At 38.9% G+C, this 25528-nt stretch overlaps 1 protein-coding gene across 1 annotated transcript in view; it reads right to left on the reverse strand.

Annotated features, from left to right (window-relative positions):
- Nucleotides 1-5632: 5632 nt before the first annotated feature.
- LOC149166628 (uncharacterized) overlaps nt 5633-25528 on the reverse strand; it is a 193789-nt gene continuing 173893 nt past the window's right edge. The window contains exons 6-9 of the mRNA XM_089432706.1: nt 7244-7364; nt 6858-6905; nt 6532-6626; nt 5633-6389 (exon numbers count right to left, since the gene is read on the reverse strand). Of these exons, the coding sequence (XP_089288832.1) occupies nt 6288-6389; nt 6532-6626; nt 6858-6905; nt 7244-7364 (366 nt within the window). The 3' untranslated portion in view covers nt 5633-6287. The remainder of the gene's footprint in view (nt 6390-6531; nt 6627-6857; nt 6906-7243; nt 7365-25528) is intronic.

Here is a 25528-nt window from a genome sequence, read left to right on the forward strand (position 1 = left end):
GTTACAAACCCTAGATCACACTAGTAACTTAATCAAGATATCAATCTCATTATATCTAAGGCCTCAATATTTCTTTCTGAGATATGACAAACTCTTCAATGATATATTGCAAACCCTAGAAGCAATTCAAACAAGTAATGCATCTAACAATTTTCAAAATTCATATGTTAGACTTCTACTAGGATTTAATGCAAACCCTAGATTCCATCTTTGAGACAATAAGCCTTAGATATCAATAGTCAAAACCAATTATAGCACAATCTAAGGTTTCAACAATATGACCAACTTCTGCTAGGGTTTGTTGTAAGCCCTAGATTCATCATCAAGGCTAAACATCATATCCTAGAATATCACACTTCGATTAAGGCTTAGTTACAAACCCTAGAACTATGATCATCAATAATTAGGTTAGCACATATACATATCTAGGATTTCATAACGGGCACACAACACAACTATGTTTATCAGACAAACCCATGACACAAATATCAATACATTAAAGTTAAACATATAACAATCTTGTCCAAGCTAGGGCTTCGATCAAACGGATAAACATACACCTAGTGTTTCATTCTTAAGATCTTATTATAGATATAATAAGGGTTTTGCACATAAGCCCTAATTTACCTAAAACCCTAAAGGTCTAAGATTACCATCCAACCTTAGAGGACAAGGGTTTTTATACCAAAACTCTAAACATGACATCATGAAAACCCCAAACATAAAAAGAATAGTATGTTCTAGATTTCATCAATAGCCCTAAGTAGGTAATGTGAAATCTATAACCCTAAGTAGCTAATATTTTCACATTCACATCGATATACCCTTAGGTTAAGGTTTTACAGAGAACCTTTTTACAGTTCCACAAAAAATGAATGATTTTAATGGGGGTAGATTCAATCTAATGATTAATCACCTAAATAAGAATATTTTAAGATTCAAAAGACCTTTGACATAACGATGTTAGTAATGTAATGCAAATTTCAAAAGATAATGAACATACCTTTTATATTAAGAGAATAAAGTGTATAGTCTAAGACGTACCTAGAGATGTTCCTTAACAAACCTTGTAGGGATTCCTTGAAGTTCTCTATTGAATTCAGCCATTATCTTTTATAACTGTAAATCCTTCCAAGCAAAATATGTGATACCAAGAACATGATGTTAATTTTCAATCTAGATTTTCTATGCAACAATGGAGGATGGAATCCTAGGATAAATCCTATATATATCAAAAATCAAGTTATCATTTCTTTCAATCAACACTAGGGTTTTATTTGACATCCTAGATTACCTACAAACCCTAGAAGATAAGGATTAAGGTTCTTATAAGAGTTTTTCGTATGTCACCTAGGGATTACAGTCTTTACCCTAAATTAATTATAAACAAGGAGTTTTATATGGACCATCTAAGATTTTATAATATTAGATATATTGAAATCCTAGAAACTCCTTTAAATAAAATAAATATATGTACCTCATGTTTACATACCTTTGATTTGATAGTCCATTAGACTTGTTGCATATGCATTTGTTAAGGAATAGTGACAATACACACTTGATTTTGAGGAGACTTCAAGATCGGATGTTGTCCATATTTTGAATGTTCCTAGGATGATTGTCCTTTTTAGTTACCAAGATCAATCTCTTTCAGTCTAATTTCTGCCTTCGAATATATATCTATATGATAGTGTTTATAAGATATATACTCATCTTCCAAGGTTAGCTTTCTATATCATTGTTGAGGTTCATATTTTTCTTTTAACAGGGGATCTTCTACCACCCAATATATTACCGTATAGCTTGCTTCTTTGATGATTGACAATGATATATTCACATGTTTTGTGGCACAGAAAAATATGATGATTTCAAACTATTTAAAGGAGTCTTACACCTTTGCTTTACTCTCCAGACAACTCGCTTTTTCATGGGCTCCTTAATTAATCATTTGGTCCTTCAAACATAAGTTTTATGTCTTCGTTCCTTTTTGTATAGATTAGGGAGTAACCTTTTTCTTCCAAGATTTTTTTCCCTTTTTGCCAACAAGGTGATCTTCAACCGTCTTCCACCATAGCTCTGATGCCATGTTGAGAAATCAATGCTAGTAGTATTAGGGTTTGATTTCTCTTTCTTGATAATTACTTGTGAATTATGTTGGCTTCTTTTACTTCTTTATTATATTATATTTCATCAAGCAATTACCAAATTATGTGTGTGAAAATCACAAGAACAAGAGACACAAGATGTAGGCACTCAGCTAGGGCAAAACCCCTATCTAGGGGAAAACCTAGTCAAACTTCTTCCTTCAGTAGTTTTCTCAAGACAAGACGAGATAATCCAAGACTCTTCGACCTAGACACAGACTTCCTCCAATCACCAAGTCAGCCCTTCCTTCCAGCAACTTCGATCTAGATCTTCGACCTTGCAACAGTAGAACTTCGACCTATCTTCGACCTATGCAGCAGCAAAACTTTGACCCCAACAACTCTAGAACTTTGACCTACCCAGCAACAGATCTTTGACCCCAGCAACAGCGCAATAGCTTCGCATGAAAGAGAGAGAGAGAGATAGCCCAGTAACTTCGCATGAAAGAGAGAGAGAGAGATAGCCAAGTAACTTGACATGAAAGAGAGAGAGATAGCACAAAACTTTGACTTGTTCTTCTTCTACAATTCCCCTTCCTTTCTTTGAACTTCGCACTTTTTGGCACGCACTTCTTGTGTATCGAACTTGTTGAGTTGATGAGCAAATGGATCGAACTATACTTCTATATATAGCCTCTTTTGTGGGTCGAATTACCCTAATGTAGGCCGACTTCAACAAGCAAGGCCCAACTTGGTGTGGAGGTGACAAATGACCTATTTTACTCTATAATAATCCTTTTTACATGATTCAAAAGCCCAAAAAGGGTCTCATAAAATGGACAATGACTCTAATGACTCAAGATAAAACCTAGAAGTCCTCGATGGGGAATTTGACCTATATCATGATGACCCAACATGAAACCATGCTTTAATAAGTCATAATAATAAAAAGTATTATTTTTCTTTCTTTTGATAAATACATTTCATTATGACTTCAATACAATTTATGAAGACCAAACCTAGTTACATTTTTGAACAAAACAATGCTTTAAGGAGTTGGAATAGTCCCAATTGATGTATTGTGTAAGCAAGTTGTGAAGCAATGGACAACCTCTTTGCGAATTACTCTTTCTCTTGACCCATTTGGAGGGAGATTTTAAGTTTCAGTTTATCAGATCCAAGGAACTTTGTTGGGCTCTTTTCACAAAGAAGTTGATCAGATCGAAAGAATATTCTGATATGTTTGCTCTAAACACAAAGCTCTTCCTGCTTTCTTATGTGGGGCCTCTCGCTATCTAGAAACAAGATGCTCTTACAAGATATTCCATTCAATATTTTGCATAAATGGCACATTCTATCAAACTGACTTACAAGGAATGCAGGAAGGCCCCTCCAAGCTTGCCCAAGTCTTCAATGCATCGTATGATAAATACTTCTTTTGCTTGGGGTTTCTTTGATGGTCCCTGTCAAGATTCAAGAAACCCCATGTAAATGTGGAGCAAGGGTGATTCTTCACCTTGCTTCCATGCACTTTATTTCTTCAGAATGTTGAGCAAATCCCGTAACCAACAATCAAGCTAAACTTCTTGTCGTATGGCTACTTATTAAAACAGCTACAATCAAAGGGATCAAGAAGCCTCTAAGTGATGGGAGGCTCCAAACTGCTTAATGATTGGGTAAACAGTGGATGTGAGATTTCTAATCTAGCACTAGGACCTATTATTCAAAGAATTCTGGATGGAAATTCTCTTGTTGATTGCATCTCCTTTTCCCACGCCTACAGGAATTCAACACAAAATCTCACACCCCTTCAAAAGATGTTCTTGCTGCCAGGAGGTTATTTGCTGTCACAGGTAATCAATGGTGCCGACCCACTGTCTGAAAACATGGTTTTAGTCCTATGAGGTTCTGTGGTCATGACTTTGTTGGCAGTTTCTGTTTGGTCTCTATGACCTTGTTTTTCGATGTTTAACCTGCAAGTACTAAAAGATGATAACATACCCATATCTAGTCTATTTGACACTGTGGGGTACTTAAATGATACTCTCTGATTTTTGAAGTCTACTTGATATATTTTTTTATAGAACATGGGAGTCTTAGTCAATGTATACTTTAATTATATACTGAAAAAATTCAAGTATAAAGATTCTATCCTTGAGGTTATAAAAAAAAAAAAAAAAAAACACCTTTCCCAATTAAAAACATTGGGTAAATACTATAGCTTTATCTTTCAAGTAACTTTTCCGAACTAAAAAGATTCAAAAGAAATTTTTAGGATGATCTTTTTGATAACTGAATTAGTGAAAAATGGTTGAAATGTTTATAAAATATTCCTAGTTAAGATTAGAAGCAATCAAATTTAATTGATAATAATATTTCTTTAACTAACTACTTAATTGTCATCTAAGCAAATACAAGGGAGAAGAACTAAAAAAGTTGGCAAGTTTGATCTTGAAAGTTCTAGAAGTTGTGCACTACATTCCTGCACAAGACTGGTGCTCAATGGGGTTATACAGCAATCCAAAAACAAATGTGCAATAGTGTGCAACTAATAAAGGTGTAATGATCTTTAAATATCAAACACTTTCAAATTCAAATGGAATTTTAATCTTAACTATAACAAAGGCATTTTGGCCACAACTTTGGGAAATAGTACAGAAATTTAACTAAAATGTTTGCAACCATTCAATGACCTTTAAATATCAACCTTTTTCGAATTTAAATGGGATTTTAATATTCCAACTATAATAAAGGCATTTTGACAGAATTTGGGAAATAGTATAGACATTTGACTAAAGCTAAATCACACTGAACCATCTAACTTCATAATTTGTTTTAAAATTTCCATAAATTCACTTTGTTCTTGAAATGAAGCTGCATTTCCTTGAATCCTTGTAACATCCAAGGCAGAGCCGTATTTATAATATAGAATTGGATTTTAAATTAGGTTTAGACATAATTCCAACAGCTAGAATAAGGGTTCGAACTGCATTCCCTGCCCTAGACTCTTACAAGAAAAGAATAATATTTCCTTTTTATGTTTTCTTTTCTTTTTTTAGTTTCAATGGGTTACCTATATTTAACTGATTTAGCACAGAAAGGACCTTTAAAACACCATAACAAAGATTGAGACAAAAAGGTTTAACTTCTGTTCTAACTGACTTACCTCCATTGTCTGATAATTCTAGTTTCCAATGCTTGGAGGAATTTCAAATTTGGCCCCCATCTGTAAGCACATTACCGTGTAGTAATAGGAAGCTAAAAGGTTTGTCGTTCAGTTTGGTTAAAACTAGGCACTTTATTGTCTTTGCATTGCAATCAAGGCTCTTGTTGCCAATGACGTACAAAACCCTCCAAGGGTTCCCAAGGCCTACAGTTGACAATGCCAATTGTCTTGGATTTCATTTTAACAGTACTAATCTTATAAAATGTGTGTTCCGATTACTGACACCTAAATGTGGTCAAATGTGGGCACAAGTGAAAGAAGGTATATTGCATTTTAACTTTACTAGAACAGTATAAGCAAATAAAAGGGGATTGAGTTGATAGATGATTAAGAAACGTCAGCTTTGAGCAAACCAAAATGGTTAGACAAACCAATAATAGGACCACTAGTTTCTCTCTTGACTATAATAAGTCAACAATGACACAACATTTAAATATGCTTCATTTCTGAGTCTAGCTTTAGAGAGGTGTTTCTCAAGCTTGAACGGGATGAAACATAAAATGCCCAAACTCAATATCATTTCCAGCAAGCCTTTCATTCAGTCGCACATACTAACAAGAATATGTTTGCAAAGACTATCACACACTTGCACAACAAAATATAGTGTGAATAGTTGTAGCCAATTCAATCTTACGCTTTCATGTGATCACTGTTGCCTGAATTCTTCATTCAGAAAGGTTATCAACTATAACAAAAGAGGGAGGATCCATCATTCACATCAGAGGGAAACTCTAGAGGATTGAAAACTAGAGATCCTAGGAGAATATTTTTTCTTTAGGGTAACGGATTTGAGGGATCTTGAACAAGACAAAAACAGATGAAGATTTACACACACGCACCTTGAAGTGCCATATTTTTCTAGAGAGATTCTCATGGTAAATCCTCATTTTCCCATGCTAGAAAAATGGGATGGCTAGGTTAAATTTTAATAGCGCTGGCAAGCTCGACACTTTGTAATAGTTGGAAGCCAGGTTTCTCTATTGATATAGCAAACCATAGGATGGCAAGTCTTCAACACGTGAAATTTCCTCTATCAGAAACTCTTTCTCTAGCTGAGCACGAGTGGACTTTAAAACAGCCTGGGAGACCAAGTAGCACGGATATCAGAAAACAATACTAGATTCTTCATAGCATTGCAAATAAAACCAAAACAATGGCTGACACCATTAATTTGTTTGCAACAATTAAATGAGAAAAACAGAAGACGAGATCTTATGTTACATTGAAGTCCATATAAGAAGCACGCATTGCAAGCCATTGTGCATCCATCACTTCAAATGCAACACAGTAAAGTAAATCAAATGCCCACTCATCTCCTGTAAACAAACTTCAAGCAATCAGGTAGTTTCCTTAGAATCACAAAATCCATAACTTCCAAAGCTTCCAATCACTCAAGTGAACACCTTCACATTAACACAATCTCAACTTCGGGTTAGATCATAAATTATCTACACCTAAAGCACTTACATCAACATTCCATTATACACTAATTCTGCTACAGATAAAATACATTGAGCAATTTCAAGGAGATGTTTAAGAAGACAAACCTGCTAGCATCTTCAAGAATACAACTCCTGCAATAGTGCTAGGCTTTGCTGCACACATTGCCAATCTGTTAGGCTACGCAATCCAAAATTTTGCTCAAATTCAAAACGGAAGGATTGCATATGAATTCGGATTTACCAAATCAAAAGCTGCCATGCAAACATTTGTTGTTCACATGATGACACATATTAGCATATGACAAGCATAATTTCCAGGGCATAAAGGGGTATTTTTTTAAAAATGGCTCAAAAAAGACATTGTACATTATATAAGAAAGATGAAATCAATGCTAGACTCGGGAAAAAATTTAAAACAGATGCAGAGTTCCATACTTAACAAATCAAGCATTACTTTGAAGAAAATGTGATTAGCAAAAAAGAATACAAACCCGATCGAAGATCAAGCATTTGAATAAGCATGAATGTTATGTTTACACCAGCTATGGCAAATGGGTATTCCCACATGGATCTATCACCTTGCTGTTTCTGAAGCAACCGCTGAAATGGTTTCTGCACAAGAAGTTTATGTCAAGTTTAGTTAAAAATTGTCAAACTAGGCCTAATTTGGCAGAAAAACAAGAGCAAATAAACAAACAATAAACTTCCTACAAAGAATGAAAAGATCAGAAATGCATTCAAAAGTAAGTCTTGATCATCACAACTAAACAAATGGGAGGAAAAACTGATAAGTATGACGCACAATAAAAAGTCTACAAAGAAGTGAAAAGTTCATAAATAAGTTCAAAATAATGTCCTATAAATCACCATAGAACAAAAAGGAGGAAAAACTAACAAGTGTGGAGCCTAAGCAGGTCAAACACATTTAAAGTGGGATTTGTTACCCACCAAAAAGTGGGTAACTTGTAGAATAAAATTTGTCTCCGCCGTGAACAGCCAGCCACCCAACAACCCTATATTAACAGCACATAACATGATGCCAGGATCCTCCACTTCTTGCTCCGGTCAGATTTCTCTCTCCTATCTAGGAATCTTTCTTGAAGGCAAGAAAATCATTCAGGTACTTTAACAATTTTGCAATTACGTTTTTTCATTTAATGTTATGGGCATACTAATATGGATCAAGGCGCAAACTACATAATTGACTGACCTTGACTGTATTCTTGTTTCCTCACTTCACTTGGGAGGTTAGTCTTTGAATCTAGTCCAATGGGACCTCCTCTGAGGCCTTAGGGTTTTAGGAAGGGCACTACTAGGAAGGCTCTAATTAAAGTAGTGTGTCCATGATTATTCCATATTTACCACTTTCCATCTTTCCCCTTATTCACCTCTATTCTTCCAATTGGTGGTCATTGGTGATTGGGATTGACACCCTTCAATCCTCATCCTTGAGTCTGTGCCCAGAAATCTTTGCCCTGGAGCTTGATGCAACTGAAAGAAAGATACAAGCATGAGAAAGCCACAATGAAAGAAAAAGATAAAATGTAAAAGATGGCTAGGACATTTGATCATGCGCAAAACCCTAGCATGAGCTATACTACCCTCATTAGCCATCACCCAACTCCTCAAGCATATGATACTTCATATATAAAAGGGATTCTTGTATTGTCCCAACCCTAATGAGCAATAAAATGACTCATCTTTAAGGGGTAATGAAAATAACTCAAAAGCAAGCTTGGGCTCCTGAGTTATGCACCCAAATCAAAGCAAACTATAAAGAAGTAAAAGGCGCACCAGAGGGGTGGAAAAAGTGGGTCAAGGAAAGGGGTAACTCATGCCTCCTTGGTTGGTTCCTCCTTACATCTATACACTTAGGATGTTGGACCTCCATTAGCCATTCATTTGGCTATGGAAGCTTGCCCTAAAGTCTTTTTCATTCCGCAACCACCATTCTCACACACACCTATGAATTGATGGGCTAACTTAGGACATGTCACTTCCCCTTGGGAGCTGGAAACACCTAATAGGATTATCCATCTTGTTGATTTTCTAGTGCAATCAAGACTAGTGTAGATTTTCAAAATAGATAACTATTTCTAATGATACAATCAACCCTCTTTTAGCATTCAAATCATTAAGAAGCTATACATGAAAAATTTAAACCATTCACTTTCATCAATAGAGCAGTAGAGATCACATTGAATAGTAAAAACAAGAGACGAGACACCAGAAACTAGGCTCACAGCTAGGGCAAAACCCACAAGGGGAAAACCCAACCAATCTTTCCTTATCAGAGAAATTTTGTTCATCAATAGTACATTAGAATATTCAAACAAGATTCCAAAATCTAACCTCAATATATCCAAGTCAACTCTAGTCAACGAAGAGAGAAAAAGTCAACACTGGACAAATCATAGTCTACAACAAAGGGTCGAATTTCAGCCTAAGGTAGCTCAGAATAGGAGGCTAAAATTCAGTCAAAGCCATAGTCAAAGTAGCCTCTGAAATTCTCAAACAAAACCTCAGTCAAACCTGCAGTCAACCCAAGTCAATGATCCAGAAACAGCAGTGAAACTTCAGTTAAAATGGTCAACATATCTCTGCAATTTTCGGCCTCATTCAACAGTCAAGATCTCGATCAAACAAAAGCAAACTAGCCCAAGTCAAACAAATGAATATATGTTGGTCAACGTAGAACAAAAACCTCCTTTGGCTCCCTTGCACGTGTGGATGTCTTTTGCTATTTCAAATCGATGTGATGTGTGAGTGATGTGTCCAAATGAGCTCCAATGAAGTCTTATTTATATGTCTTGGGAGGTGCCATTTCCACATATGGGGCCGACTTGATCACTTCTAGGCTGATTTGATCACTTTTAAGCCAACTTGATCAAACTTCAAAAATTGAACTTTCTCCATCAATTTACCAATGAAAATACCGACCATAGCTACCAAATTTTTCAACACTCCCTCTTAGCTAGGGAGGTACTTTTCATTCTCTCTCAAAGATCAATCTCCCCTACCAATCCATGGGTCTCCCGGCCCCCAACTTAAGGGAGAGATCACAAGTACAAGTACCTCCTTTGACTCCTTTGCACGTGTGGATGTCTTTTGCTATTTCAAATAGATGTGATGTGTGAGCAATGCGTCCAAATGAGCTCCAATGAAGTCTTATTTATGTGTCTTGGGAGGTGTCATTTCCACATGTGGGGCCAACTTGATCACTTTTAAGCCAACTTGGTCAACTTCAAAAATTGATCACTTTTAAGCCAACTTGGTCAACTTTAAAAATTGAACTTTCTCCATCAATTTGCCAATGAAAATACTGACCATAGCTACCAAATTTTTCAACACTCCCTCCTAGCTAGGGACGTACTTTTCATTCTCTCTCAAGATCAATCTCCCCTACCAATCCATAGGTCTCCCAACCCCCAGCTTAAGGAAGAGATCACAAGTACAATGAAAATACCGACCATAGCTACCAAAATTTTCAACACTCCCTCTTAGCTAGGGAGGTACTTTTCATTCTCTCTCAGGATCAATCTCCCCAGCCAATCCATAGGTCTCCCGGCCCCCAGCTTAAGAGAGAGATCACAAGTACAAGTCTCTCTCTCAGTCAACATCAATCTCCCTGACCAATCCATAGATCGCTCGGCACATAGCCTAAGGGAGAGATCATCAATCTCATCATAAGGAAAGATACATAGCATCTGCCACAACAAGTGGGATCAATCAATGAGACCAAACCAATCAAAGTACATCTCCCCAACCATAAACAAGGTCTCTCAGCGCACAGCCCAGGGGAGAGAACTCGAGATCAATCTCCCTAACTAATCCATAGGTCTCTCAGCACACAACCTAAGGGAGAAATCACAAACTCAGTGCTTCAAAACCAGGCTCCTTACCAGACTCACTAGCCTCTCGATCAACTGACCTAAGGGAGTGACAATCTTCCCAACCAATCCATAGGTCTCTTGACACACAGCGTAAGGAAGATTGTCAATCATATGATGTTGTACAATCAGTGCTCCCTCTCTCAGGGATGGGCTCAACAACTCCAAGTTGTTCTCTAAAATAAGCAAACTTCATCCAGGACAATGGCTTTGTCAACACATCAGCAACCTTCTTAGCAATAGGAACATACTCGAGCCTCACAGCTCCCCTCCAGACAATATTATGGATGTAATGATACTTGATCTCAATGTAATTCGACCTATCATGGAACACCGGGTTCTCAAAAAGCTTCACACAACTTAGATTATCACAATACATTTTCGAAGCCACATAGCTTCACAACAGGCTAAACATGCAACTATATACTCAGCTTCACGCGTAGTCAGAGCAACAGAAGTTTGCTTTCTACTAGACCACGAAACCATAGCAGAGCCTAAGCTAAAACAAAATCCAGAGGTGCTCTTCCTATCATCAGAGCTTCCAGCCCAATCAACATCAGTGAAACCATGCAATTGCCATTCTCCATTAGAAGCATATCTCAGAACATATTCAATGGTGTCGGGCAAATATCTCAATATATGTTTTGTTGCCATTCTCCATTAGAAGCATATCTCAGAACATATTCAATGGTGTCGTGCAAATATCTCAATATATGTTTTGTTGCAACACAGTGCACATGTAGGGGCTCAACCAAAAATTGGCTCAAGGTGTTCACAGCATAACAAATATCAAATCCAGTGTTCACAAGATAGTTCAACAAGCCAATCAATTTGCAATATATAGAGGGATCAATCAAATCAGAGTCACAATCCCAGATCTTCTTCAAATTCGTCACCATAGGAGTGTCCATGGACTTGCAATCCATCATGCCAAATCTTTGAAGGATCGTAATAGTGTACTTGCCTTGGCCAACAAAGATTCCATCAGGATTTTGCCAAATTTCCAAACCCAAATAGTAATGCATGAGACCAAGGTCCTTCATTTCGAATTCAGAAGTCAATTCCCTCTTACACTGGACAATCAGAACTTCAGCCCATGTCAAAAACAAATCATCAACATACAGCAGCAACATCAAGGGCTCGCCTTCAAAAATTTTGAAGTACCAATTCGAATCAGCATCGCTCCTCTTGAAAACAAGACTCAATAGATAGCCATCAATACGAGAGTACCATGCACGAGGAGCCTACTTTAGCCCATACAGGGCTTTCTTCAATTTGCAAACATGTGTTTCTCTATCATGGACCTCAAACCCTTGAGGCTGCTCAATATAGACTTCCTCTTCAATGATCCCATTTGGAAAAACAGTCTTGACATCCATTTGATGTAATTTCCAACCTGCAATAGAAGCAACAGCAATGATAGATCTTATAGAAGCATACCTAACAATGGGAGCAAACATGTCCTCAAAATCCTCTCCCTCTTTCTGGGAGAATCCTCGGGCCACACATCTTGCCTTGTACTTTTGACACTTTCATCATCTGCATGCTTGATTTTGTAGATCCATTTTGAAGATACAACGGACTTCCCTTCAGGTCTAGGCATGATTTCCCAAACATCGTTCTTCATCATAGATTGATACTCTTCGATCATGGCATCTTTCCAAACTTGATGCTCAGTCGCTTCCTCATATGTGGATGGTTCGGGCTCAATGATCTTGCACATCATTGTTGCATAACCCGAGTACTTCTTCAGCGTCTTACTTTCCCTGAAGGTCCCATGAGGTGCAGCATGTCCTTCAACTTCCTTCAATGTTCTTTCAAGCCAAATAGGTCTCTTTCTAGTTTCAGCTACAGTGGCTCTTGGAGATACAACAAGTTCATGATCATCGGATTCTTCATGAGGGTCTTGATCCATCGGTTCAAGTTCTTTAAACTTTGATTCCACATTCTCTGGAGCCACCTATATCTCATCATCATAGTCCAAGTGTGAAACCTTGGACTTCCAGAAAGGAGCATCCTTATCAAATATAACATCCTTGCATGTTTCAATAAAACATTGTCTTGGAACACATAACCTAAAGGCCTTAGAGTTTTCACTGTAGCCAACAAACATTCCTTTCTTTCTAGAAGGTTCAAACTTCGTCCTTTTCTCCTTGGGCACATGAACATAAATAGGACAACCAAAGATTCTTAAATGCTCAACATTTGGTCTCTCACCTGAGAAGACTTCTTCAGCAGTCTTGCAGTCCAAAATCTGATGTGGCCATCTATTTTGAACATAAGCAATCATTCTTGCAACTTCTCCCCAAAGAAACATAAGCAACTTTTGATCGTGAAGCATGGCCTTGGTAGCTTCCATAATAGTTCTATTCTTTCATTCCGCAGTTCCATTTTGTTGAGGATAGTGGGGAACTATCAACTCCCTCTTGATTCCAACATCCTTGCAGAAAGCAATCAATTCCTTGGATACATATTCTCCTCCATTGTAAGACCTTAAAGTCTTGATCCTTCTTCCTGTAGCATTCTCAGCTTGTGCTTTAAATTCACGAAACTCTTAAAATACTTGATCCTTGCATTTTGGAATTTAAATCCATGTTTTGCAAGAGTAATCATCAATGAAGGAGACATAATACAAATTGTCACCCAAGGTCTTGCCAGACATGGGCCTTGTTACCCACCACCTGTGGGTGACACCCATAGGAGAAATTCTTCTCCTAGATGGGCCACAACTGGCAACCAGCAACCCTTTGTACCCACCAGATAGCTCGATATGCCACCATCTCTGCCACCTGAGCTGGCCATTATGGACCCTCGCCCATCTGTTATGATTGTATGTTAAAATGTGGGCCTTCCAACCCCAAAAGTATGGCTTTTCATTATGTAGTTGGGTATCTTTGCTTACTTATCACGAACACTTCTAAACATGGATTAGTAGGGGGATTCGGCGGAAAGAATGGGCTTGGTTTGTACTCTCGTCTCCTTGTCCAATTTGGTGGTCAACCTTGTATCCCAGTCCCATGGGATATCCGTTACTGGCTACTACCTTTAGGAGTGAGACTACATGGTTAATCAATACTTTGGTTGTGTGGTCCCGCTTCTTGACACCACATACATCACTTCCCTCCACTCATGATAACCCCTTTCCACACATTTCCCATCCAAGTCCACATTTATCCATTGGGTCCACAAGGAGTTAGCCTCCCCCTCCCCCTTGTCCACACTTTGGGGCGGGCGTGAAACGATGCCCCCGAGGTTGATATGGCTAAAAAGAAGTAAAAAGCATAATTTGGCCACTCTCAACAAGAAATGTACCATAAAATGCAAAAGATGGCTGAGACATACAAATTTAGCACATGGGCAAAAGCCAGCATGAGCTCTACCCCCTATCGTTATGGTCATCACCCTAGTTCCTAGGGCCCCTACATGAGCCCCTTGTATCATTAAGGAACCCATGATTGTCCCAATCCCTGGTGGGTAATAAACTACCCAATCTTAAGCGGGTAATCGCTGTTATATCTTACACATTACGCTCTCATTCCTTGGAGCCTTGAGCAATTATAAAAGAGAAATCAATAAAAGGCAAAAGGCATATGAAGAAGGGTGGAAAAACAAAGGTCTAAGTAACTCATGTACCACAATTGCTCCCTCCTACATTCATACACCCGAGTGTGGGCTTCCTTGATCTTAGGTACCCTTGTACTATGGCATGTGGCTTGGAGACTTCCCTTGATGCCCCACTTTGTTCCATCTTTATATCACATGACACCTACCACTTGAGAGATGCACCAACAACATGTCACTCCCTTGGAGGTTGAAACCACCTAATAAGGTCCTTGATTAACCTCATCTTTGAACTTGGAGACATTTGAACACTCTAAAGCCCATTATGAAAGGGCACCCACTATGAATTGTCCACCTGGTTCCATGAATTGTAAGCTTGTTTACTCAATTACACTAATGATTTGTTGTACTAGAAGGTGAGGAGACACATTGGATTTTAAACATGATTACAGGTGGGTTTTCATCTTGGGGTTTGGTCTCCCTATACGGGTCTAGGATTCTTTCTAAGCCTTTCTTGCAAAGCTTTACACCTTGCTTCCTTAGCAAGAAAGATCTATCATTTGAGCCTCTCTTGTGAATGGGCTTTTGAAATCACTACCTTTCCATCTTTGATATACCTTTCATAGTGACTTCCCTCATACCGGGACTTCTCCCATCAGTGAAAGTTTGTAAAGAGCAAGGGGCATTGACTGAGGTGACAGTGGGTCTTTGTCCTATTATTGCCACTTAGTCTAGTAGTTGCCCATTTGGAAACCCGCCTAAGACCCCTGCTAGATTGAGCGGTAACATTTTTGGCATCGTTGTCGAGGAGGAAGCAGGTCTACCTCCCTTGTGAATCATTGAGGAATTGATTCATTGACAACATTTCAAATATTCCTCTGGCGACTCCATTCATTGTCCAATCCCCTAGTTTGCTTGAAGGTGACAACATTCCTCCTTTAACTAGGGTTGTTGCAAGAAGGGGAGAACAAACTCCATCACCTATTAGAACTAATCTTCTCCTTGAATTTGAAAAGGTTGGTAATTCAACTCCCAATATGGCAACAACCATCAATAAACCAAAACCAAACCAAATGTAGGTTTTAATCCCGTACAGAAACTACCTGCATACAAATTCTAAAAATAGAAAATAAACAATGGCGAGAGCATAAAACATAAAACAGATATACACAGAGATTTTCCTCTGGATCCCAAAACCGGGACTACCAGATTGATTTTTCATTATGTTCCTTTCAATGTTACAATATATATATATATATATATATATATATATATATATATATATATATATATATATATATATATATATGTTGAAGCATCCATAAACCCCAATCTATTAACCCTGGATTAGAACATAACCGTAATTCCCTTGACCGGATCTACAAAATACCATGGACAGAAAACCATCATGCCCAAAACCATGTGTGAAATCCGTGCACAAAACCTCAGGTAGGTCCACTCACCTAATATAGCATCCAAGAGGCGCTACCCTGAACCCCGTGCAGGTGGGCTACCGCGCCACTGCACACCTCCCTGTGACCCCCCAACAACGCCCCGTGCATGGCGTAGTCGTGGAAAGAATATAACACAACCCAACATTCTCCCACTTGTTGTTTTCTTTCCATAGGGGGCCACCAGAGAGCTTAGTCATTGACCCAACGCTACAATGCCCATTATATGTCGAAGCATCCATAAACCCCAATCCATTAACCCTGGATTAGAACATAATCGTAGTTCCCTTGACCGGATCTACAAAATACCATGGACAGAAAACCATCATGCCCAAAACCATGTGTGAAATCCATGCACAAAACCTCAGGTAGGTCCACCCACCTAATATAGCGTCTAAAAAAAATTTGTCGAGGCCCTGCCTCGGACCCCGTGCAGGTGGGCTACCGCGCCACTGCATGGCATAGTCGTGGAAAGAATATAACACAATCCAACATTCTCCCACTTGTTGTTTTCTTTCCACAGGGGGCTACCAGAGAGCTTAGTCATTGAAACAACGCTACAACGCCCATTATTTCTCTACACCAAGAGAACTTCTCAGTACTCACAGACTTTGTCAATGCATCTGTAGTATTCTTCAAAGTGTCCACATTTACCAGCAACACCTTTTTGTCCTCAACCATATCCCTCACAAAGTGATATTGAACATTAATGTGCATTGTCTTTGAATGATACGTAGGGTTCTTTACCAAGAAAATTGCACTTTAACTGTCATAGTCTATCCTTATAGCTCGTTGTACTAACCCCATACTTGAACACAATCTCTGCAACCAAACTGCTTCCTTGCTTGCATGAGTGGCTGCCATGTATTCTGCCTCTATAGTTGAAAGTGCCACTACAAACTGTCTCTTACTCATCCAACTGACTGCACCTCCAAATAGGTTAAACACATACCCACTTGTACATCTTCTCTGATCCAGATCTCCAGCCCAGTCTACATCAACAAAGCCATAGATGTCCAAAACTTTGTCCAATCCTAGTCTTCCTTGGTAGCACAAATCATAATCACTAGTGCCACGCAAATACCTGAAAATCACTAGTGCCACGCAAATACCTGAAAATCATAATCTAGTACAAACCATTGCATACATCAAGCTACCGACTGCACTTGCATATGGAACACGGAAATGTCCACTTCCTCTTCGTATGTCTTAGGACACTATTTAACAGATAACTTTACACCTCCAGGAATAGGAACCTTCACCGGTTTACTATCCTGCATATTAAACCTCTGCAGTTTTTTCTCGACATATTTCCTCTGGTTTAACCAGAGCTTCCTCTTTGCCCGATCTCGTTTAATTTCCATGCCCAAAATATAGTTTGCAGCACCAAGAACTTTCATGTCGAATTTGGAGGACAATTGGGTCTTCAAATCCTAGATAATTTCTTTGTCGTTTCCAACCAACAACATATCATCCACATACAAAACAGATAAATAACACAATCTCCAATTAATTTAAAATACACACAGTGATCTGCTTTGCTTCTCGTGAAGCCAAGTACCATATAAATGTATCAAATTTCTAATACCACATCCTTGGTGATTGTTTTAACCCATACAAAGACTTTTTTAACTTGCATACCAGTTCTTTCTTACCCTTCATCGCAATGCCTTCAGGTTGCTTCATGTAGATCTCTTCTTCCAGATCCCCGTGAAAAAATGTTGTCTTCACATCCATCTGTTCTACCTCAAAATCAAAAGCAGCAACAACAGATAAAAGTAATCTAATAGAAGCTACTTTGGCAACAGGAAAAAAAATATCACCAAAATCAATTCCTGACACCTAGGAAGCACTTTTTGCTACCAACCGATCTTTGTATTTCTCCACCTTTCCTTCTGCATTCGTCTTCTTCTTAAACACCCATTTGTTACCAATGGGTTTCCTTCCAACCGGCAACTCCACCAGATCCCAAGCCTCATTTTTGTGCAAATATGCCATTTCATCAATGTTAAAATTGGCAACTAGGACCAAATTCCATGTGGGTCTTCTTATTCATGGCAGCTGATATTTTTCTTGGATTCCTCTCATCGAGAGGTGTAAGATTGATCTAAAGATCATCCGATTTCAATAAGTATTCATGGAGATATGAATTTATTTGTGTTATGGGACAATTCGTCAAGATCGGCCAGCAACCAAATTGCCCCCACTTGTGTTCAACGTTTTAGTATAAAAGGAGGTGGCTTGTTAGTCATTTGAGTTGCAAACATTTTCTCTTGTGATCTCTTCCTCTCCACTCATTTGGGTCTTAGTGGAAGGAAGAGTCACTAAGAGAATACGTTGCCATAGAATGAGTGCCCTAAGCATCTACGATGTCCTAATATAGAATCCTATACGCTGTCATGAAATGAGCCTAATTCCTATACATTGTTATGGAACCTAAATCCTATATGTTGTCATGAAATGAGACTAAGTCCTATACGTTGTCATGGAAGGGATGCCTAAACTATACGCTGTCATCCTTATGTTAAACGTTGTCCAAAAGAAGTCTATACGCTGTCCTAAAAACAGAGAGCCGCAAAAGGGTATTGACTGCACCAATGTCTTGGGTTTAGGTGTAGTGATGACCATGTGTAAGGATGCAGTAACAGGTTGATATTCTCGACATATCTATCTCAGTATGACAATGATCTAGTAGCAGGCATGACATACGTTGATCATGGTGAAGACTAGACAGTGAATAGCAGCTATGTATATGTATATGTATTACAGCCTTGCCATAACTCTAAAGGTGTAATAGGTTTCGGAGATGTACAAGAGATCCTAAGCATACCTATGAATGGAGACAGACAGTCATTTGAATCTAGTATGATACAATCTTGATGTACTTCCAGGAATAGTAACAACCTTAGCCTTGATACAATACATCATCTCTCTATAGTAAGGCACAGGCACAAGATATGATCTTGGAGTTGAAGATCATGATCTCAATGAAGGTTACATCAGTGGTAATCTCTGAAACAGTGATGCATAGTGTAGCATAGTGCATCACAGTGATGATGGACATGGTGATGGTGCAGCATAGTGCACAGTGACAGTGGTGCATCACAGTAATGCATAGCGCAGAATGGTGCAGCACAGTGATGATGGACAAGGTGATGGTGCAGCATAGTGCACAGTGACAGTGGTGCAGCACAATGATGCATAGTGCAGCATAGTGCACAGTGACAGTGGTGCAACCCAGTGATGCATAGTGCAGCATGGTGCAACACAGTGATGATGGACATGGTGATGGTGCAGCATAGTGCACAGTGACAGTGGTGCAACACAGTGATGCATAGTGCAACATGGTGCAACGCAGTGATGATGGACATGGTGATGGTGCAGCATAGTGCACAGTGACAGTGGTGCAGCACAGTGATGCATAGCGCAGCATGGTGCAGCGTAGTGATGATGGACATGGTGATGGTGCAGCATAGTGCACAGTGACAGTGATGCATAGTGCAGCATGGTGCACGCAGTGATGATGGATATGGTGATGGTGCAGCATAGTGCACAGTGACAGTGGTGCAGCACAGTGATGCATAGTGCAGCATGGTGCAGCACAATGATGATGGACATGGTGATGGTGCAGCATGGTGCAGCACAGTGATGATGGACATGGTATGATGGTGCAGCATGGTGCAACACAGTGATAGGTACAGCAAGGTGATGGAATCACCTGAGTCCAGATCAGCTACCTCATGTGACATCTTAGAGAAGATCTCTGCTCTTAATTTTGATAAGTCAAAATGTTGACTTCTGATGTATATGTACTATCTCTCTCTTCGCTGAACTATTGAAGAACACATAAGAAGAATTGATCAAGGGTTTCCCCACACTGGGGTTTGTCCCTGGCTAACACCACATCTTGTGTCCTCTTGTCTTGGCTTATCTTCTGCAATCTATGTTTATGTTCTATCTGCAATTTACTTTAATGCTAATGTGATTGCTAATCTGGAAAAGATATTGAACTAATTGTAAAATTGAAATAAATTGCTCTAAGCATAAAACATACATAAAATTAACAATCAACCATGGCCTCTTTCCAGAGTTTGCCATTCTCTGAATCTACTGCTTCTCTCACAGTTCTGGGATCATCATCAGTAATAGATAAAGCAAAATTTGAACAGAAAGAAGATGGACTATACCTTTTTGGTTGCCTTCTTTCTCGAACTAATCTTCTCACAGTCGGAGTTTGTGGCTCTTCATCTTCTAATTCCTCTTCTATTGTAGTCTGATTCTTCCTCCTTTAGCTCAAACTCTATCTTTTTAGGTTCCTTTGGTAAGACTTCATGTTTAATAACATATTTCACTTCTCTAAACACCACATCTCAGTTGTACACAACCTTCCTTATTTCTGGATTCCAAAGCTTATAACATTTTAAACCATCCTTATACCCAATAAAGATGCACTTTTCAAATTTACTATCAAACTTTGTTATTTTCTCTTTTGGAACATGTACATATGCATCACATCCAAATACCCTCAGATGTGAAAGAGAAGTTTTCTTACTAGTCCATACCTCGTGTGGAGTCTCATCCTCGAATGCTAATGAAGGTGATATGTTGACCAGAGAACATGCAGTCTTCACCGCCTCTACCCAGAATTCTTGTCCTATCTCAGCAACACTGAGCATGCTTCTTTCTCTTTCCATCAACGTCTTGTTCATTCTTTGTGCAACTCCATTTTGCTCAAGTGTGTATGGAGTAGTCTTCTGTCGTGCTATACCACACTTCTTACAAAACTCTTCAAATTCCTTCTTGCAAAACTCTCCACCGTTATCTATCCTCAACACCTTTATCTTCTTCTCTCTCTGGTTTTCCACTAGAGCCTTAAATTCTTTAAACATGTCAAAGAATTCAGATTTCTTCCAGTGAAAATATATCTATGTATTCTTTGAGAAGCCATCTGTAAATGATACGTAGTACACAGACTTACACAGTGATGGAACCGACACGGGTCCGAACACATCACTGTGTACACGCTCTAATATACGTTTCGCCCTCTTAGCAACAGAGGGGAAACTCACCCGATTCTTCTTCCCATATACACAATTTTCACATAAATCAAAATCCAGAGAGCAATTAGACATACCTTCTATCATACCATTACCAATGAAGTATTTGAAGGCCCTTCTCTCAATATGTCCAAGCCTTTGATGCCATAGCATGGTCTTTTCTCTAGAGACCACTAGATTTTTTGCTCCACTTTCAAGAACCATAAAACTGTTGCACCCATCAATAACAGTGCTACCTTGAAGCTTGTACAAAGTTCCAATCCGAACTCCTCGCATCAATACTAGTGCTCCTCGAACCATCTTGTAGGTATCTTTCTCGAACACTATTTTTACCCCTGCATCATCTAGTTTGCTTACAGAAATCAGATTTATGGCCAATGCAGGAATATGCAAAACACCCAGAAGTGTTTTAATCCTTCCACCTTGTAACTTCAACTTGAATTTTCCGCGACCAACAATTCTAGCCTTCCTATCATCCCTTAAGAAGACATCACCATCATCATATTTCTTGTACACGCAGAACCACTCTCTATGGGGTGTGAAATGAAAGGATGCACCTGAGTCAATCAACCATGCCTCATGATCTACATGTGTACTTGAAGAAGAAGCCAAGTACACATCTCCACCTTCATCTGAGGTGGTTTTCGCCTCTACAGAAGGAGCATCATCATATCCCTTTCCTTTCTCAGGAGCTTTAGATTTACAGTCCCTTTTGAAGTGCCCTTCCTTTCCATATTTCCAGCACACCTTTACAAGTTTTCCTGGAGATTTAGATGTCCCTCTAGATTTATATCTCCCACTCAAGAACTTATTTTTGTTTATGTTCTGGGACCGTCCTCGTACAGACAAGGCATCACCATTCTAGCCCTTCATATTTTTCCATCTCATCTCCTCCGACAGCAAAGATGAGACTATTTCATCAAATTGCAAGGCAGTTGCATTGCTACCTATTGCAACAACCAAACTATCCCACGAATTTGTTTAAGAACACAACAAACTGATGCACTTATCTTCATCTAAAATTTCAATATTAACAAATAATAATTGGCTTACTACAGTATTAAATGCGTTCAGATGCTCTGTCACCGAGTCTCTATCTTTCATCCTCAGGTTATACAGCTTTTTCTATAGCAACAGTTTATTCACCAGAGACTTAGATTGGTACAAAGTCCCTAACTTGTCCCACAAAGCCTTTGTCGAAGCTTCCCACATTCAGCAATACTGAATTTGAGACACACAATCGTATTGTGCTCTTTGCCTTCCGATCCAACTTTGCCCAGTTTTTAGCTGATATTGTTGTTGGTTTGATACTCGGATCTACCGCAATCCACTGATCTTTATCCACTATCAGATCCTCCATCTTGAGTTTCCACAACTCAAAACTCTGACCATTAAATTTATCGATCTCTATCTTTCCATCGCTCGCCATCTTCTTTCTCCACAAGAATCGATCCCGCAGATCTCCCACTAAACAAGGTCTCCCACAGGCCTCGAGCAAAAAACCCCTCAGCAGCAAAGGCGTCTCGTTGAAGCCAAAACAACTCTGATACCAAATGTAGGTTTTAACCTCGTACAGAAATTACCTACATACGAATTCTAAAAACAAAGAATAAACAATGGCAAGAGCATAAAACACAAAACAAATATACACAGAAATTTTCCCCTGGATCCCAAAACCGAGACTACCAGAGTTATTTTTCATTATGTTCATTTCAATGTTACAATACATATATATACATGTCGAAGCATCCATAAACCCCAATCCATTAACTCTAGATTAAAACATAATCATAGTTCCCTTGACTGGATCTACAAAATACCATGGATAGAAAACCATCATGCTCAAAACCATGTGCAAAATCCATGCACAAAACCATAGGTAGGTCTGCCCACCTAATATAGGGTCCAAAAAAAATCCTAGGACACTACCCCAGACCCCGTGCAGGGGAGCTACCGCCCCCTTGTGACCTCCCCGCACGTGGGGTAGTCGTGGAAAGAATATAACACAACCCAACACCAAAGTCCCTAGAAGCAAGAGGCACTTTGCTAGTGTTTCTGGACCTTTGAAATTGAGTGACAATCTCGAACCTTTGCCTAAAAAATATAATGATTGGTTACCCAAATTCAAAGGAGATTCCACCAAAAGTGCTCATGATCACATTAAGGACTTCTATTAGATGATCTCCCCTAGATTCATTGAGGAGGAAGATAGGATCATGATGTTATTTGCTTTATCCTTTGAGGGACAAGTTAGGGAATGGTACCTTAGTCTCCCTCCTAGAAGTATAGGGGACTCTAATGAATTTGAAGATGGTTTTATGAAGAGATGGTCATCTAATGCCCAAGGAACTTTCAACATAGAAAAGTTTTACCATATAAGTAGGGGAAGGGAAAATATAAAAGAGTTCATCCAAAAATTCAACAAGGTAGTTAGAGACATCCCTGACAACCTTAAGCCCCCCGATGCAAATATCCTTGACAAATTCATTAAGGTTGTGGGAGGTCATCTAACATATGCATTGAAAGATACAAAACCAAAGACCTTCACTGAAGCCAAAGAGATTATTATGGAAGTAGAGCAAAACCTAAGAATTTCCAAAATGGATGTAGATGAGCGTCCTAAAGCCAAGGTTGAAGCTAAGAAGACTAAGCCCAAAGATCAAAAAGAGGAAACCCTTGTGGTGGTCCTTAGGAAGCTTGATAAGCTATCTGAGGAAATGAACTGAAGGCACAGGCTCTACATGAACAAGTTCACTGCCCATGCAAAGGCTCAAAAGTCGAGCTTTATACCCAAAAACAAGCCTTTTCGTAGGAAAGCTAGTGATGAAGGCAAACAAAACTCTTCCCAAGTTCCTAACACATTAGCCCCAACTAATGTTGTGGAACAAGAATCGTCCTCCGAGAGTGAGCAGAGTGATGAAGAAGAAAGTGAAGATGAGGAAAGTAATGAGCAAGCTAATATTGTAGATTCCCATGCCTTCAACTTTATGCTAGATGGCACATACAATCATCTTTAAATTAGAAGTGACTCTCAAAGAGGGAAAAGATGAGCCAATCCTCAATACCGATGATAATGGGAGATTTAAGGGTGTCCAATATTCACGAAAGAACGAGGAAACCCCCACTAGCTCAAAGGAACCTAACAAGAAAGAATCTCCTCTTAAGAAGTTTCCTCCCAAACAGCGTTCAAAAAAGGCTCCTCCTAAGAAGAACAAAACCCAAAAGGATCCTCCCAAGGGCGAACCTAAAGGCAAATCCAAAGGTAAGGAGGTCAAAGCTTGATATTGATGTAGGCACTGCTATAGGAAAGATGACCATGCAAGTTCCCCCAAAAGGGTTGGTTAAACTCCCACATAAACAATGGCAAACCAAGAAAGCATTAGGGTTTGAAGAAGAAGAGGACACACCTATCACATTACTAAATATACATCTCTCTAATACAAACCCAAGGCACGAGCCATACTTACTCACCTTAGCTATCAATGATGTCCTATTACATAATTGTATGTTGAATTCAGGGGCTTTTGCAAACATCATGCAATTAAAATTCATGAAGCAACTGAATCTTAGCATTTCCCGGAGGTACAAAAGTGTATGTGGTTTCAATTCCAACCCTATTGAGGTAGAGAGCCTTATCAAGGATCTTAAAGTGTCTTTACCTAGGAATCCTGACATATCACTACTCATGGATGTTGTGGTCATAGATATACCTAATGTATGGGGCATGTCGTTGTCTCAGAAATTGGATGCTACTATAGGTGGTCAAATTCAAATGGATCTATCATATGTCACCATTTCGCAGTGCAATGGAACCCCTTTCATCCTCTATAGAGAGCCTTTGTACCCAACTCATGTGGTAAAATCGAGCCCAATTTCGTATTACAAGATTCATGAGGCTAAGAAACCATCCCCTATCTTTCCTTCCTTAAGATGTTTGCGTCCTTAAAAGGCCAAATCAAAAGCAAAACAAGAAATGGAAGCCTAAAAGGGAGTTCAAGGTTGGGGACGTTGTGTTGGTTGAAAAAAAATCCAATCCTGTCAAGATTCATGGGAAGGCCGGTGAGGATTATTATTACATTACCAAGCTTGACGACGAACTTTGGCCACAACCAATCAAGTTAAGTCATATCACCCTTTTCTTGGACACTTGACATTGTATCATATGCATGTTAAAGTAGGATGCATGGCATGCTCATTTCTACATTAGAACTAACATCATATTCTTTTATCATGCTAGATTAGCTGCATTTAGATTAAAATCGAATTTAGAATAAATTTTATTTGTTGTTGGTTGTTAGGTCCCTATAATACTAGTGATTCCCCCATTACTATTGTCATTGTATCCCTTATTCTCATTGTTGTGCCCCTATTATCCCCATATTGTTATTATTGTGCCCCATAGAATCCCACTATTGTTATTTTTGTGCCTTTATATTATTATTGTTAGGTCGGCTTGGTTATATTGTGACCCCTTAGACTCCTATATATAGAAATGAGGTTTCGTCATTTCTATCATCTAAGAATTGTTCATTTGCGTAATGTAAAGGAGGTTGCCCCCTCGAAGAGGTTGAATTCTAAGGCGTTGATCTATCTTTTTATCTTTTTGTGAGCTGGTTTCCTAACATTTGGTATTAGAGCTTTGGATTCTTGGGTTTCACTGCTCCAAATAGGTCATCGTGGCATTTTCACTATATAAAAAAATTTGCAACGTTTCAAAAGCGAAAAAAAAACCCATTTGAGATGAAATCGTGTTGAACCTTGGGTCCGAATTTCAGAGCTTGTATCGCTATATTTTTGGAGATATGATCTGAGGAAGT

The sequence above is a fragment of the Pinus tabuliformis genome, chromosome 5_1 (genome assembly GCF_031772625.1).
Source record: "Pinus tabuliformis cultivar Carrire ecotype Pingquan chromosome 5_1, CPIR1, whole genome shotgun sequence".
In the NCBI taxonomy this organism is placed as follows: Eukaryota; Viridiplantae; Streptophyta; class Pinopsida; order Pinales; family Pinaceae; genus Pinus; species Pinus tabuliformis.